Source organism: Pollachius pollachius, assembly GCF_949987615.1.
Source record: "Pollachius pollachius genome assembly, chromosome: 1".
NCBI classification, from domain to species: domain Eukaryota; kingdom Metazoa; phylum Chordata; class Actinopteri; order Gadiformes; family Gadidae; genus Pollachius; species Pollachius pollachius.
In genome coordinates, this window is record NC_136934.1 from 47,563,315 (window position 1) to 47,579,366 (window position 16,052).

General features: G+C 47.1%; 1 protein-coding gene across 1 annotated transcript in view; it reads right to left on the reverse strand.

Moving 5' to 3' along the window:
- LOC307080559 (triple functional domain protein-like) overlaps positions 1-15,836 on the reverse strand; it is a 132,815-nt gene extending 116,979 nt beyond the window's left edge. The window contains 2 exon segments of the mRNA XM_079743321.1: positions 2,906-2,959; positions 15,734-15,836. Of these exon segments, the coding sequence (XP_079599447.1) occupies positions 2,906-2,959; positions 15,734-15,803 (124 nt within the window). The 5' untranslated portion in view covers positions 15,804-15,836.
- Between the last annotated feature and the right edge of the window lie 216 nt (positions 15,837-16,052).

Below are 16,052 nucleotides of genomic sequence, written 5' to 3' on the forward strand. Positions count from 1 at the left end.
GGACGGATTATATAGCGACGGCTTTGTGTGTCCGACATCGTCGATGTGTCCCCGGAATCAACTGCCGAAAGCTTGTCCGTTTTATTAATTTCCCGACAGGCTAACTTGTTTACCTATGAATTATTACTCACGCGTATAGACGGGGGAGTAAATGAGAGAGCGAATTTATGGGAATGTGTAAATACACAGTTCTAATCTCCATAAGAACCTACTGCCACAACAAAAATGTCTTATTATCATTTATTAATAAAATAAAAAAATGCACTTGCATAAATAGTCTAACAAAGTAAATTCAACAAACCAACCATCCATTTATAAAATTAAGAACGAAAAACGTAAAAAAAAAAAAAAAAAAAGGTTACTACTGTAGCTGCATTTTTCTGTAACTGTTAACTCCCAATGTAATCTGACGTAATCGTCACAATACACCTCATATACATAGCTGTGGATTAACACACCAGCGGGAGCTAAACACCAACGCTTATAAGCATTAATTATATTTCTGTGTGCTCAATTTGGAATAAGAAAAACAATGGCCTGACTTATAGCCTTGTGATAAAAGGTGTGGTGGTCCACCATAACTTAATGAATGTGTATATATATAATTACCTTTACAGAACACATTAACTCTTTTGCGCAATGTCAGACACGAAGGCACCTAAAGGCTCGAACGAGCACGTAACACAGACACCACAATATAAAACCACCAACGAAAGTCAAGCAATAATAAATGACTAAAATGAATCACTCAGTCCTAGAAATACATGCAATGCATGGAAACATTGACTGAACTGAGTGCTGCTTTTGTCCATTGTGTAAAATAAAACCCAAATCTGGGCATTGGATACATTCTGAATTGGACTCAAGAAATGTAAATGTGGTCGCATCAATGTGGTTCAGGTTGACAAGTTAGATCCCTATCAATACATTTTGGAAGAGTACGAAATGCAAACATTGAACCATCTCTAACCGAATTTTCTCTTCCAAAAAAAACATATTCATACGACACTCTTTTTGGGTGAAACTGTGACTGCTAAACTGCTAAACAGTCTCATAATTCGGCCTCGGCCTGTATCACCGGTCGGGCCTGCAAGAGTTAACTAGCGGTCAGTTAACGTAAGTGCCTGGAGCCTGAGAAGTGAGCATGTTGTGTTTCAGTCACGAGTCCTGTACATGTGTCTTTCCACTGGCCCTACTGTACCTCACATTAATGGACGCTAATTAAAAACAAAAACCAATGGATAAGCAAAATGGCACATATAACCAGGCCCAAACTGTCTCCAAAATGAAAGACTACAAAAAATAGACGTATCATCATACCCAGTAACCTCTAGGAGACCAACAACACTCTAATGAATGTCTTGCCCCATGGACCTCTGGCAGCTAGAGGGGTTGCCGGTTGGAAAAGCGTGGCACATGCTCGGTTTTATTATCAAATGCTTCAATGGGAAGTATGATCGATGCCTGGGTTCGTTTCGAGGCTGCATTGTTCGAACGTTTCACTTGCCATTGTCTTTCCAGTGCTGCTATCCGCCATCAACAGTACTCCAGGCCAAATCTATGGAAACTCCTCACTCTCCTGGCCCCGAAACAATGCATTTGATTCCAGGGGAGAGAGGACGGGATAAGGAAACTTCAAACAATCCTGTGGCAGGATGCCGGTAGGCTGTTGGTGGGCCTACGGGTTGATCTGTGCGTGATTGCAGCAATACGAGACACTTGGCAAAGCATCATGTGCCAAAAGGCAACGCATGCTATTTTTAGCATGTGTGTGTGTGTGTGTGTGTGTGTGTGTGTGTGTGTGTGTGTGTGTCCCAGGGGGGTGGGATGGACCCACCCCGAGGGCGAGAGGGGGAGAGTGTAGAGCACCCGGGGCAGAAGGACATGACGGATGGGGGGGATGGGTTGGAAGACCGCGGTGTGCTGACGTAACAGCTCACGACGGAAACACAACATTTCACTTTAAGAAGACGCTGGGTCACGTCGCTCTCGCTGTTGGCACGTGTGTGTGTGCGCGAAAAACATGTACACGCCACGCATACACATAGACGCACACTCACACATGTACACATACATCGAGGCACACACCAACAAACAAAATGTGTGCTGGTGAGATCTCTCCCTCTCTCTCTCTTTCTCTCTCGTTGTAGCTCTCTCTCTCCTCTTTCTCTCGCTCTCACTCTGTTTGTCTCTGTGTATCTCTCTCTCTCTCTCTGTAGCTCTCTCTCCTCTTTCACCTTCTCTATTTCTCTCTCTCTGTCTGTCTCTGTGTATCGCTTTCTCTCCCTCTATCCTTCTCTCTCCACGTCTCTCTCTCTCTCTCTCTCTTTCTCTCCCTCTCTCCTTCTTTCTCCCCTGTCTGTCTGTCTGCCTCTCTCTCTATCTCCTTCTTTCTCCCTTCTCTCTCTCTCTCTGTGTCTCCTCTCTCTTTCTCTCTCTCTCTCTCTGTCTCCTCTCTCTCTCTCTCTCTCTCTCTCTGTCTCCTCTCTCTCTCTGTCTCCTCTCTCTCTCTCTCTCTCTCTCTCTCTCTCTCTCAGGGGGTGAGGAGCAGCTGTGGGTGAGTGAGGGTGAGTGAGCTGATCACAGACTAGTTTCCATGTGTCACCCGTATGGACAGCATGGAAAGGAAAGGGGCCCCGACTGGTTCCCACTCTCACATGGAATTACAGTGGACACACACGGGACACAAATGACATTACCCCCCCTGACCCTTATCGTAATCAGGGGCCGGCCAGGCGCAGAGGGCCCGGGCCCGGCAAACGCAGGGGCCGTGTGTGTGGAGAAGTGGACCGTAACCACATTACACAGGCAGGTTTCCGGCCCCGGAGCGCGAGATCCGAGCCGGTTTTTTGTTTCAAAGAAGAACCAAATTGATTGAATTGAACGTTAATGGAACAGCGTGTACCTGGAGTTTGAGCCGGGCCGTCCAGTTTGGGATCACATTTGGGAAGAGAGCAATCTAGAGAGAGAGGGGGAGAGAAGGAGAGAGAGAGAGCTTTGTGTTAGAAGTCAGGGACTAGTGATTAGAGAGTACAGATAAGAGGAAGTTAAGGAGAGAGGGAACGAGAGGAGACTGGGAGGGACTCTTTGATCTGAGGATCAGGATAGTCCCTGAGATTAAACAGCATTAACCATGCGGCAGCTCACACACACACACACACACATGGACACACACACACACGTGCGCGCTCGCGCAAGTGTGCGCATTGACAAGCACACACACACACAAATGGATACACATACACACGCAGCACACACACACACACACACACACAGACGCTCACACACACACACGCACAGACACACACGCTTTGAGCACACCAAATGACCAAATTAAATGAATGATTAATTAAAGAAAAACTCTTCTCTATCACAGCAATTCCCCAGGAATCTGGCTGGCGTAATGATGAAAATGTTCGACTTGACTGGTGCGGACGTGATCTGTCCCACGTTGCCTGAGGCTGGTTATTTCTGAATCAAAGCAACGAGGATACCATCTTACTCCTACATCTCTGAAGCCACCTACGTTACTCCTGCCAGAGCCCTAGTAGTTATGTCAGCCGGCCAATATGTATATAGAGAGCTAGAGTTCAAGAGGGGGAGAAAAGGAAAGAGAAGGAGAGAGAGAAAGAGAGAGAGAGAGAGAGAGAGAGAGAGAGAGAGAGATCTCACAGGCACACATTTGGTTGGCGTGTGTGCGTGCGCGAGCGTGAGTCTAATGTGTGTGTACATGCGTGCACATCAAAACACACAAAAGTCTCAAAACCCCTTTATTTTTTTCTACAGTTACACCAAATGTATTTTTGTTTTCATCTGGACTGTCATGGCCGCCGAGCCGCGGCTAGTTGCCCGCGAGCGGAAGGAGAGGACCAGGGTGATTTCTGGGTCAGCGGGTGCGAGATGCTAGGTCGCTGTAGCGCCACATGACCGCAGAGCAGAGAGCGAGGGATGAAAACATTGCTCAGAGCTTAGCGCCGCCGCTGCTTCCCGGTTAGCCTCCGAGGTGGAAAGAACAGCTTGGCCCATGGCAACAGCACCTAGCAGGCGGGATTAGGCTAACCTGCTCGCACACCTGTACGAGAGTGTGTGTGTGTACGTGTATGTGTATGTGTGTGTGTGTGTGTGTGTGTGTGTGTGTGTGTTTGTGTGTATATATATATGTGTGTGTGTGTGTGTGTGTTTGTATGTCTGTGTGTGTGTGTGTGTGTGTGTGTGTGTGTGTGTGTTTGACCAGCTTCCGACCTGCTTTGATGCATAACGTTTTTTTTTTTTCATTTGCATTCTGAATGAAAATACGACAAAAATATCCCCTTTTAAATTGCGTGACTCTATTTCAGATATTATCTTCGGTGTATTAAAAGGAAAACATGTGTGCAGAGAAAGATGGCTGTGATAAACGTTTTATCTCACTGTATGAGATCAGTCCATATCTTCCATCTCGTGTCTGGTTTTATGATGCGATTGCGCCGAGGCGTCCACCATCACATGACACCCATGGCTGAGAGTAACTCGTCAGAGTGACCTGGCAAATCATGACACAAATAGCGATTTTCCAGGTCACAACTTCCGACACAAATCAGACATCGGTTATAACGGTGTTCAGGGGTAGGTTTGTGTTGCGCTTCAGTGTGAACCATGTGTGTCATTGACAGGGGAGGATGGAGAAGAGAGTACGGGTCAACCCAGCGATAACAGGACAGTTCAGAGAGGGGGTAGGTTTGTGTTGCGCTTCAGTGTGAACAAGTGTGTCATTGACAGGGGAGGATGGAGAAGAGGAGTACGGGTCAACCAGCGATAACAGGACAGTTCAGAGGATGGGAACGATGTACACTGTTCCATATTTAGAAGAGTGGGAAGACAGTAATCTCTTGTGTTCACCACACACACACACACATATATACTCTCTCTCTCTCTCTCTGTCTCTCTCTTTCTCTCTCTCTCTCTCTCTCCAGGCATGTGATGGAACTTTCCCGCGATGAGGGCATCAGGGTTTAAGACCAGATATTTATATCCCCAGGGAATTGGATGCATTTCCCCATTAACACAAAAAAGCAACTCTGTGTTTAGTGTACCGACAAACACTGTCCGCTCGCACACTTATTACCGTCATCTCACCGCGGTTTCAAATCATGCCCTTTCCTTTCTCTTTCCCCTCCCCAAACGGACTGATGGCCGAAAGGTCAGCCAGTAAATAGGAGGTGGTGACATTTTTTCATCATTTATTTATTTAAAACAACACAAAAAACGAACAAACCCAACGTAACAAGGGCCGGATTTGCATTTGATCCTTGACCCATTTCATCGCGAGCCAGAGAGGCTAAGCAGGGCTTTAGCCAGAACACTGCAGGTCTGCCTGCCTCCTCGCGACAGGGCCTGCAAAAATGTAGCTTTTTTCAAAGACGTGAGGAAATGTTAGCGCCAACTGTGTGCACGCGCGCGTGTGTTGCACTGTGTGCACGCGTGCGTGTGTATGTGTGTTGTGTACGCGTGTACGTGTGTGTAAGCATGTGTGCCACCGCCACAGTTCCCTTTTGGATCGACCGCGCTCACAGCTGTTGACACGAGACAACAGCCATAAGGCGGCACATAGGCTTGTGTCAATACACACACACACACACACACACAGACACACACACAGACACACAGAAATACAAAGACACACACACAGAAACACACACACGAAACACACACACATACACAGACACACACACAAAGGACACACACACACAAAGACACACACACAACACACACACACACACAAACACAGAAATACAAGACACAGAACACAAACACACACACACACACACACACGCACGCAACACACACACAAACACACACAGTCTGCAGGCTATGCTTTGATTCCCTTATGACTGGGGCTGTGCATTGTGGGGTTGGTTCTGTGACTAAGATGAGCCCTGGGTTTGTCCAATAAAAACATGAAGCATATAATCAGAGGGGAGAAGGACAGAAGAAATAAGCAAGACAGACTATAAGCCAGAAGTGGAGGCTCCAATGTCCCCTTAAAGCCGCAAATGACTTTGCGTGTGTTACCATAAGGCAAATAAGTACACAGTATTGTCTTTAACCATACAAAAGACAAAAACACAACGAAAATCAGTATAGAGAGAAAGGTTCCCGTTCTTTCACCTTGAGAGTTAGCCACAGGGACAAGGAGAATAAAAGGATGAGAAACTGACAAAGCAACAGTTGAAAAAAGAACGACACAGTTTCTGTCACAGTCTGTCTCTCTCTCCCAACTCTTCAATGCAGTGTGTTTCAAAAAACCCTTGGGGGGGCCTCGGACCGCATGTGTCTGTGGCTGCCGTTTGAAGAAACAGCAGCCACAGAGAGAGAGAGAGGGAGAAGAGAGAGAGAGAGAGAGAGAGAGAGAGAACGAGAAAGAGAAAGAGTGACTGAAAGAAAAAGCGAGAGCAAAAGAGAGAGAGAAAGAGCAAGCTAGAGAGAGAGAGAGAGAGAGAGAGAGAGAGAGAGAGAGAGAGAGAGAGAGAGCAAAAGAGTGAGCAAGAGCGAGCGAGAGCAGGAGCGAGAGAGAGAGTAGAGGGTTCGGAGGTCAAAGCATTCCGGGAGGCGTACAGCTTACACACACTCGATCCAGATGCTTCCTTGAGCTTGAAGGCCGTGGGGGTGAGGAGGGGAGGGGGGGGGGGGGGGGGCAAGAGAGGAAGGAAGAGATTTGGTGGGCACAGGGGGGGGACATGTGATCTACACCTTTACAAAGGGCACCGGGGCAGTGGGATGGACGAGGGGGGCGAGAGAGATAGCGACATAAAGAGAGAGAGAGAGAGAGAGAGAGAGAGAGAGAGAGAGAGAGAGAGAGAGAAAGAGAGAGAGAGAGAGAGAGAGAGAGAGGGAGTGAGAGAGAGAGAGGGGGGGGGAGGGAGGGAGAGAGAGAGAGGAAGAGAGAGAGAGAGAGAGAGGGGGAGGGAGAGAGAGAGAGAGAGAGAGAGAGAGATTGTGGAGCATAGATTGTGGAGAAATGTGGTGGACTCTAACCATGGGATGAGTTCAGCGGTGGTGGTTGGGGGGATTTGGGGAAGTGGTGAGAAGAAGGGCTCGCAGGGGGTGGAGGTGGTGGGGGTGGAGGACGTGGTGGGGGTGATGCTGAATGGAAACCAGATGAGGACATAGACGTCGGCGGAGACAAAGCGTTCAGTGTGGCGACAACAGGAGCGGACATGCTCGAGTCAAAGCCGAAATCCGTTGCATTTGTAATTCGCCGTAGCGCTGCGCAGCGATCATGAGTAGCGACCGTGCGTACACGCATCACACTGTACGCACCCGTATCTTCACATCTCTACAACAGGGCTGCCCTTCAGCCGGGCAGCTCCCCCCCCGAACAACGCCGTCATCAAAGGGTCAACTCAGCCAATCAGGCAGCTGAACTCAAGAGATGGGGAAGGCGATGACGTCATGTCATGACATGGCACCAGCTCAGATTCCTCAGGAATTCCTTGAGGATTATTTTCTTACTATAACACACACTTTATCCATACAAGACCCGATTGCTTTTTATTATTTTACATATTTTTATCTTGCTATCAAATTGTCCAGAAATATATATTTTTCTTAGGGGAAGGGAGATTATATGACGGCATCGGATCAAAATGACTTTGATATTTGGCGCGTATCAGCATTAAACCAGGCGATACCGCAAAGAACCGCTACAGTGACACTACAAAAAACAACACAGTTGGAGGGGAGGAGGAGGAGGAGGAGGAGGAGGAGGAGAGGAGGAAGAGGAGATGGAGGAGAGACAAGAGGGGGAGGACTAGAGCCAAGAGGAATGAGTAGGAGGCGGGCGGCATCGCTGACTGATGATGATCGGTGTGTTTTGTCTCATATCACATGAGGGCTTTGAGGGAGGAGGAACAGGGATGCGACATAGGCTTAGACACAGCCACATTGATTCCTTCCCTCACTCAAACCTTCCTTCTCTAATCCTTCCTTCCTTCCCCCACCTCTTTGCAACCTAGGCATAGTGCATGGTACCTCAGTGTGTGTGTGTGTGTGTGTGTGTGTGTGTGTGTGTGTGTGTGTGTGTGTGTGTGCGTGTGCTAATAAAAAAACTCTCCCCCAGGCTACACTTACCGGGCCACAGATGCATTACCCTCCCAGTAGTCAATATCCTGATTCCAGTGCGGATCTCAACCTGAATGGATGAAATGGTCTGCTGCTGTGGTCATTTTTCCAGTAAGGGCTTGTTGTTGTATGCTTATATTTAGGATTACCAGTAGCAGGTCAAATATGCTACCAGCCTCAAGCTAAGCAGCGGGATACACATTAAACAAACCTTCTTTTCAGTAGCGGTCTTAATAAAGAAGACAAACATGATCACTTCCATACTTGTAATTTGGATTTCATTTTGTCTCATCTTGAAAACGATCCGTTCAGCAAAAAGAATATCAAATCAAGGTTCATTAGTCGTAATCCCCTGTTGTGTCTCCGTTATTTTCCAAATCCCGCCAGGCACTACATGGCCTTTTAATGCCTCATAATTCGGTGGGATAGGGGCTGTTATACAACCCCCCCTCGCTGTAAGAGTGTGTGTCAGCTCCAAGGAGGTCAGCAGTCACCACTGTAATCGATTAGCCACGTCTGGCTGTAAAACAGGTAATTGCTCTGGGGGAGCTACACTCTCTCTCTCCTGATTGTTCTCTCCATTAAATTCTCCCCAATAAACACTTGTAGGGGAGTAACAAGCTGGTGCACGCATCGTGAGCATCTGGTCCGTGTTGTGAGCGTACTACCCCCGTTTTATGTACACCGAGCAAAGTGGCTAGGCAACTTTCTGCTCGCTAATGTAGACCTGAGCTCCGGCCCCGGGTTTAACATTGGCAGTTGTCGGTTACTAGCTCTTTCTCTGTTGCTTTTAGAAAAAAAATAATAAGGATGCATGATTCATGGAAGAAATGTGACTGAGAATAGTCAGTAAGCTATCGAAGCAAACACCAGTCTAAATGGTTGGACTACTGACACCGCTATAAGCGCTGTTAGAGTAGGCATGAGTAACGTCAGAAATAAGATAGCCCGACCAGACATTGATTTGTAGACTATTGAAAATATCATTACTGGTTTCCGAAGTGGAAAAGCGAAACGTGCATGAATCAAACTCAAGTCAAAGTCAGATCCACATGTGTTTTAAGAGGCAGATAATATGGAAACTAGAAGTGAGGAGTTTATGGGTCTGGCTACAGACAGCTACTGTGTAATCAAGTTCTCGATGTCAGTCGTACCCGGTTTCACCACCACAGGCTGGCTCACGTCTTGCTAATGCTCTCGCCAGCACTGCACCATAGCTTTGTAAAAACTTTAAAAACATTTTCTTTTAGAAATAGTACCTTGGCTCAGGTTCAGCCTGAACTTTGGTTGGAAAAGATAAAACTCCTTTCATGCCCCAGAATACAAGGCAATACGTCAAACAATATTCCTTAAAAAAAACCTCATCTGACTTTAAAGAAAATGTAATAATGCTTCTGGAAATGAGGACAAGACATATCCTACTGTGTGTATGCAGGAAGGCCCCAGACAATTTAACAGTGCAGGCTTTGCCAATCCGGGCCTTGTCTTTAGCTCTGACCAACTGACAATTAAGCTGCCCGGTGGATGAAACAGGAAGGGCCTATGCAGTACAGCAGGGTACGTTTCCCAGGCCACACTCCACCCTAAGCTCTACTCTGTAATTTGACGGGTGTTTGTCTTCTCTTTTAAGGCCTATGTATGTCACGTCTCTCTCGTTCGCTATCTACTGGCTTCTCTCTCTCTCTCTCTCTCTCTCTCTCTCACACTCTCTCTCTCACACATACATACACAGAGAGTAATCTAAGTGTCGGTTACATTTCTACATTCCCTCCTCCCGTTTGTCTTCTAAACTTTATTATGCATATTTAACTACATTCCTGTTTTTATTCTGTCTGTTGGATACATGTCTTCAGTGTATATAGTTATTTAAGATCTGTGTATCTGCTCGGGTATATATGACGGCGACAGCCAGGGACATATCACCGCAGTGGAGGGAAGGCAGTAGCTCTACAAATAACTAATTGGAACTGTGTGTGTGTGTGTGTGTCTGTGTGTGTGTGTGTGTGTGTGTGTGTGTGTGTGTGTGTGTGTGTGTGTGTGTGTGTGTGTGTGTGTGTGTCTGAGTGGACAAAGAATGGTGTCCAAGATATTCCCTTGCTGCAGGTGGTACAGTTTGTTCTATCCTCACTCTATCCATCAACTTATTCTATTGTTGTGTTTCTGTGTTGAGGAATAGACAACGAGTTCTAGTACACACTGTGTCTTGCATCGCAGAGTATTGCTGTTCCAATGACATCATCCATACACCCACCCATTTCATACACCCTAGATAACCACAATGGATAAGCCCAGGTACTGACCTCGTCTACCTCTGATAAATCTTTCCCCTTCAATTGAGAAAAATAACAACCACAAACGAAAACAAATGATAGACTATAGACCACACAAACACGCACGCACGCACGCACACACACACACACACACACACGCACACACACACACACACACACACACACACACACACACACAGCAAATGAAGAGCAGCAGAAGGAGGTTCAATGAGGAGCACCGTTAGGTCAAGAGCACGGACAGGAATAGCAGCCATTTTCACGCGCTAGTCAAAACACTGGAACTCTGTGGCTAACTGACGGCCCATTAAGCCATGGGTGGTGGTGACAGGGGGGACGGGTGTCTGATGTCTGGTGGACTCATGAATGAACAGCCAGATAGGGGGCACTGACTCTCACGCATGATGACTCCACAGATATTTAATCCTCTCCTGCTTCCACTTGCTTTCATGTCTAGATGCGCGGACAAAGCCCTGTGGAAAGATTTACGTTAGAACAGGTCCTACCGTATAGGTCTGTGCATTAGCAGGGTATTCGGAATGCAGTGGTTCATTTGGCTGCCAAACGGTTCAGCTACTGTACTCCACAGCTAGTTTGGCGGTGTGTTGTCTTGGGAATGAGCATCTAAATGGGAAAGGTCAGTGGATCGCGAATGCTGAATTTAGTTGGGTGTTTTATACATTTGTGCTCCCTCTGTTTTATACGGTTGGCTGTTGTTCTGACCTACTGAAGGTAATGGTCAGCTGCCTGCACTATGACTATACGACAATGTACTATAACTAGGAATAGGACACTAGTGTTGCAGGCCTAGGAGCCCAACTGGGAGCCTCTAGATATTCTGTGTTGAGAAAATGTCTAGGCTGCAGGCTGTGTTATGTGTTATTCAACCACTCCATTAAAGTGTCTATTTTTTATGTTTTCACAATAACAAAACCACAAGTCCAAGAGTGCTCCATGCTGTTGATTTCAAAGGACACAACCCGACAAGCAATACGGTTATCAGACTTAAAGGATCTTTATTCAGTGAAAACGAGTGCAGACGATGGCTTGCTGAAGCCGCCTCACCTGGCCCGAATCAGGCTGATTGGGCTGGGCTGGGCCGGGCTGCACACCTGTTGCACATTGAGCAATCAGTGTGCACGGGTTCAACCAGCCATCGCCACACACACACAGTGGGAGGTCTCCAACATGTTATACATCCTGCGCTGTAGCATTATCATGGCAAACCTCAGCCATAAACCGGTTTTAACATCACCACCGCGTGCCCTGGACTCAGAGGAGGCCAGTGAAAGCAGCCGAAATGGAGGGTAACACTAACATTGCTGCCTATTGACTCCCGTCTTTTTTGATTAAGGGATGTTGGTCAATTAAAAGAAAAATACCTAGAAATGATGATTCTTGGACCCTTTATACATTTCTAAAAGACTTGTAGTTAAATGCAGGCATGGCAATGTACATAAAGACAAACACATCTTGATATTAACATAATTATAATTATGTGTACTGCTTCTGTGAATCACACACACGGCAAACATCTGTTCATTGTATTAAAAGATAATTTAAGAGATCTCCCTTTAAGCACGTACTGCAGTCATAAAATTACAAACACATGAGAAAAAACAACATCCACACAAACACAAATATCCCACTCACTCAAAGCCTGTCCTGTGCCATTGCTCATTCCATGCTACATCATGTGTTTATTGGCTCAAGAAAGTTCCCCTGATTATGAGTAGCAAACACACATGATAGGCTTTGTGTGAACCATGGCTGAGACGGCTCACTCTGAGTTTGGTTGTAGAATCAATAGAAACCCTATTGATACATCATCATCTCCACTGACACCCTAAATACAATGATTTCCTTCTCCTCTCTTCCTCTGCCATGCCCATAAATACAAGCCAACAAAAGGCAGGCAGCAAATCCAGACGATCTCAAAATGTCTCATACGTCATTGACGACCGATCAAATACCTCCAGAACGCACACATCCCCGACTCCCCCGATATTATATGGTGACGATTTGTGGATTCGGGCTCCATGCCGCTGAAGGAGTGATCGGGGTGAGTCAGAAGACAAGCTGTGATCCACAGCGACCATGTGGGCTTCAGAGCCAAAGCCCCATCTGTTCACTTCAGGATCAAACTGAAATTAATGGTAACGATACAATACAGTGAATTTGTTGGAATTGAATGTTTTTTTTTTAAAGACCAATTGGTTTTTATAAACCGACACAGAACTGTGAACCGAAAGATAAAAGCCAGAACCTAACGTAGTCGTTTTCAAACATCTAGTCAGGGCACTGACTTCTCGGGGAATGTCAAACTTTGTTTGTGTTTAACAGGTCAGCAATAAGTCACGAGTCATTGCCAGCCAAAAAGCTCGGTCATCAAACATCCTAATCATCTACTGCACTGGAGTCATGGCTGTGCCGTCGTCAAAACACAAAGCTAAAGCCGGTGAGAACAATAGCTCTTCGCTTAAGCTCGCGTTTGCTGGTCGCTAATCAACAGAGGCGTTGACCAGCCAGGCGGTTAATTAAGAGGCACTTTGTCCATTTGATAAGTCAGCAAACCAACCATACCGCCCGCTACCCACCTGTTCCCCGTGTGCAAGCAAGTGAACTATTCAGCCGACCGTTCAACATATGTCAGTCCATTCAGCCGACCAATCAGCTACTTAAGAGTCACAGTCAGGCAGTCAGTCAGTCAGCCAGGTTTCCTTCACCGGAGGAATTTTCCACATTCTGAGCTTCAATGACTGGGGCACCAATGCGTGCATGTGCACACACACACACACACACACACACACACACACACACACACACACACACACACACACACACACACACACACACACACACACACAGCTGTGTGCCAAGGTTTTCAACACACTGCAGGAGAGCAGCAATTAGGACGAATGCCGGGGCCAGACTGGCGGCATTCTAACTGCTTGTGAACACCACCACCACCGCGATGGACACATCCAATAAGATATCAGATGGATGCGCCGCCAATCAACACAATACCTGAATGGTTGTGCGTCAATGAGATGTGGTCGTCAGCAGTCGTATGAGTCATGCCGATGAATTCATAGCACTAACACACTTGACCAACAGATGCAGAGTTGTGAGATTAGAAGCAGTGCAGACAGACAGCGGAGGGCAGTTATTAAAGCGCTATAGATGTTTCATTTAATGCTGTAATAGGGTTTAGTGAAAGAGAGACCCACACTGAACAGATGAATGGAATCCATGGCTAGGGTCTTACATTGCTCTGAGCCGCAGAGTGGAGACAGATTACATCAACACTAAAATATTAATACATAGGTTTCCGTTAATGTCTGTCTGTGGGCAGCACCAGCCATAACGCACTAGGTCATTTCTCAGCAATGGAAGAAAACCTAAGTCTAGAATGACGCTTACAGCGAGAACCACCAAGTAAAACAGCACAGGCTGATTACCAATTATATGATCCCCGTGTTTATAAGCTAGTTGCTACCAAAATAAAAGCCTCAAACTCTATGAAATCCCCTGACCCTATACCAGCTCCTATCCCATGCTAAGATAAACTCCAGGGTTTATCATGGGCCCCTGTGGCTTAAACCTACTTTGTTTGACTGTTTGTCCTTCTTTGGTTAATGATGTTCTTGTAAGTTCTCCAATAAAGTGTGTCATTGCCACTTAAGGGCTTTTCTTTAGCCTGTTTGCGTTACAGAGCCAAGTAACGTTTCTCTGTTGTTGCAGGATTACCTCCAATCCTCCGATTTGTATACAAAGCAAAAGCGCAGGTCATGTGACCCTACTTTTTGTCATCGTCACGGATACTGTATGGACTGAATTCGCCGCCTGTATAAACATCCCCAAGATCCCCGACTGCACCACGGGCCAAGTCTTGTGTTGTTAATGTAACACAGCTACAGCAGCGGCTGCACAGCTATGGCAAAACGCGCTGGCAGCAGTCCAGCCATTCACAGGAGATAGATTTGAATACAATCATTTTGAAACGACATTCCTAACAGTCCAAGGGGCAAATCCTATTCCGGTAGTAAAAAACAGGAGTGTGTGGGGGGGGGGAGAACGAACTGATTCATACTGTGTGTGTGTGCGTCTGTGTGGTGTGTGTGTGTGTGTGTGTGTGTGTGTGTGTGTGTGTGTGTGTGTGTGTGTGCGCGCGCGTGTGCGTGCGTCCGTGTGTGAGACACACAGGGAATTAAAAGGAAGTGATGAAGAAGAAAGCCAGCAGAGCCGAGGAGAGCTGTAAGGGAAATAGTTTGTTTATTCCTGTATGTGTTGGAGGCTGGGTGGTAGACCTCCAGGCACCAGGTGTCAGAGAGGGAGAAGAGAGGGAGAAACAGCTGAGAGAGCCAGGGAGCAAGACAGCTGCTTGATGAGCAGTGGTGGTCCAACACTTCACGCTATTGCAACGACCCCCCCCTCACACCCTATAGAAAAACAGAATTGATCCAATACGGTCGTCCCTTCCTTCCCCTTCGTTCCCATTGCAATGAAATCAGTTCCGTTTTTAATCAAACGATCGACATTCGACTCGAAGCCCATCTTATGACTGACAACACGGTAGGATGCTGCCGTGGAGTTGCATTCGGTTTCCCGTGGAAGGGGTCGGGTATTTCCGGTGGCAGATCCACCAGAACAAGCCGTGGAAGGGTCGAGATGCTGAGGGATGGATGGGGCAGCCCGGCCGGTGGCGCTACCCTATTTGTTATGATGACGATATGGTATAAGGAGAAGCCCTGCATTGGGGGAGCAGGCGATCGGATCAGCCCCTCTGTCTCGCATTATGAAACACCTCCACCATGGAATTAATGGTCAGCAAATAAATCCATGTGTTAAATGTTTTCACCCCTTTTCCCATGTGTTTTTTTTTTTTTATCCGTTTCAAATGACAAATCGTCGGGCCTGCCTGCCTGATCCAGTGATGATGGATCGCATACAACGTCAGAACAACAACGCAGCCCTATTTCCTCAGGAATAGTGTCATAAAAACCCACCCCTCGCTCTGCACCCCCGGTCGAATCGGACCCCAGGGTGCTCATGATCCGAGAGGTGGGCCTTATACATGCAAACGCGATGTTGTCATCAAAATATTGCAGAATCGGGATAGTTCATACATTAGAATTGGATAAGTAACTTGCTTTACGTTTGATGATCGGGGCGCATCATCGACGCACCGAGCGTAAAACGGCTATCCACCCCTTCACTCGCAACGTTTTTAAGGGTCTATCCTGGCAATAATGTGCCCCCACTCACCCATCAAAGCGTGTATGGTTTGATAGATGTAGCAGACGAGGAGGAGAGGGAGACTCGCCCCTCTCTAGCTGACTTACCGGATTTGAAAAACGCCGCTATGTCTGCCGCGTCCTTCGCAGCCTCATCCAGCGCCTCTCCCGCACTCATCACTGCGCGCTGCACCGGATCGGACAAAAATCCCGAGAAACGTTAATCCCAAGCGTCTTTACGGATCAGTGCCACCGCAGTTTAACGCCTTTCCATTGAAACGGGGGTCAGCTCTCACGGTTGTAACACGCGTGCGATCTGTGCTCCCTTTAAAAGGCGAGGAAGCTCCTCCATTTTGGCCGAGAACGGGGGGAATTATTTCGACCGACCGGTGGCGCTCCTCCCGAGTTGGGACGTGAGAGGAGGGGT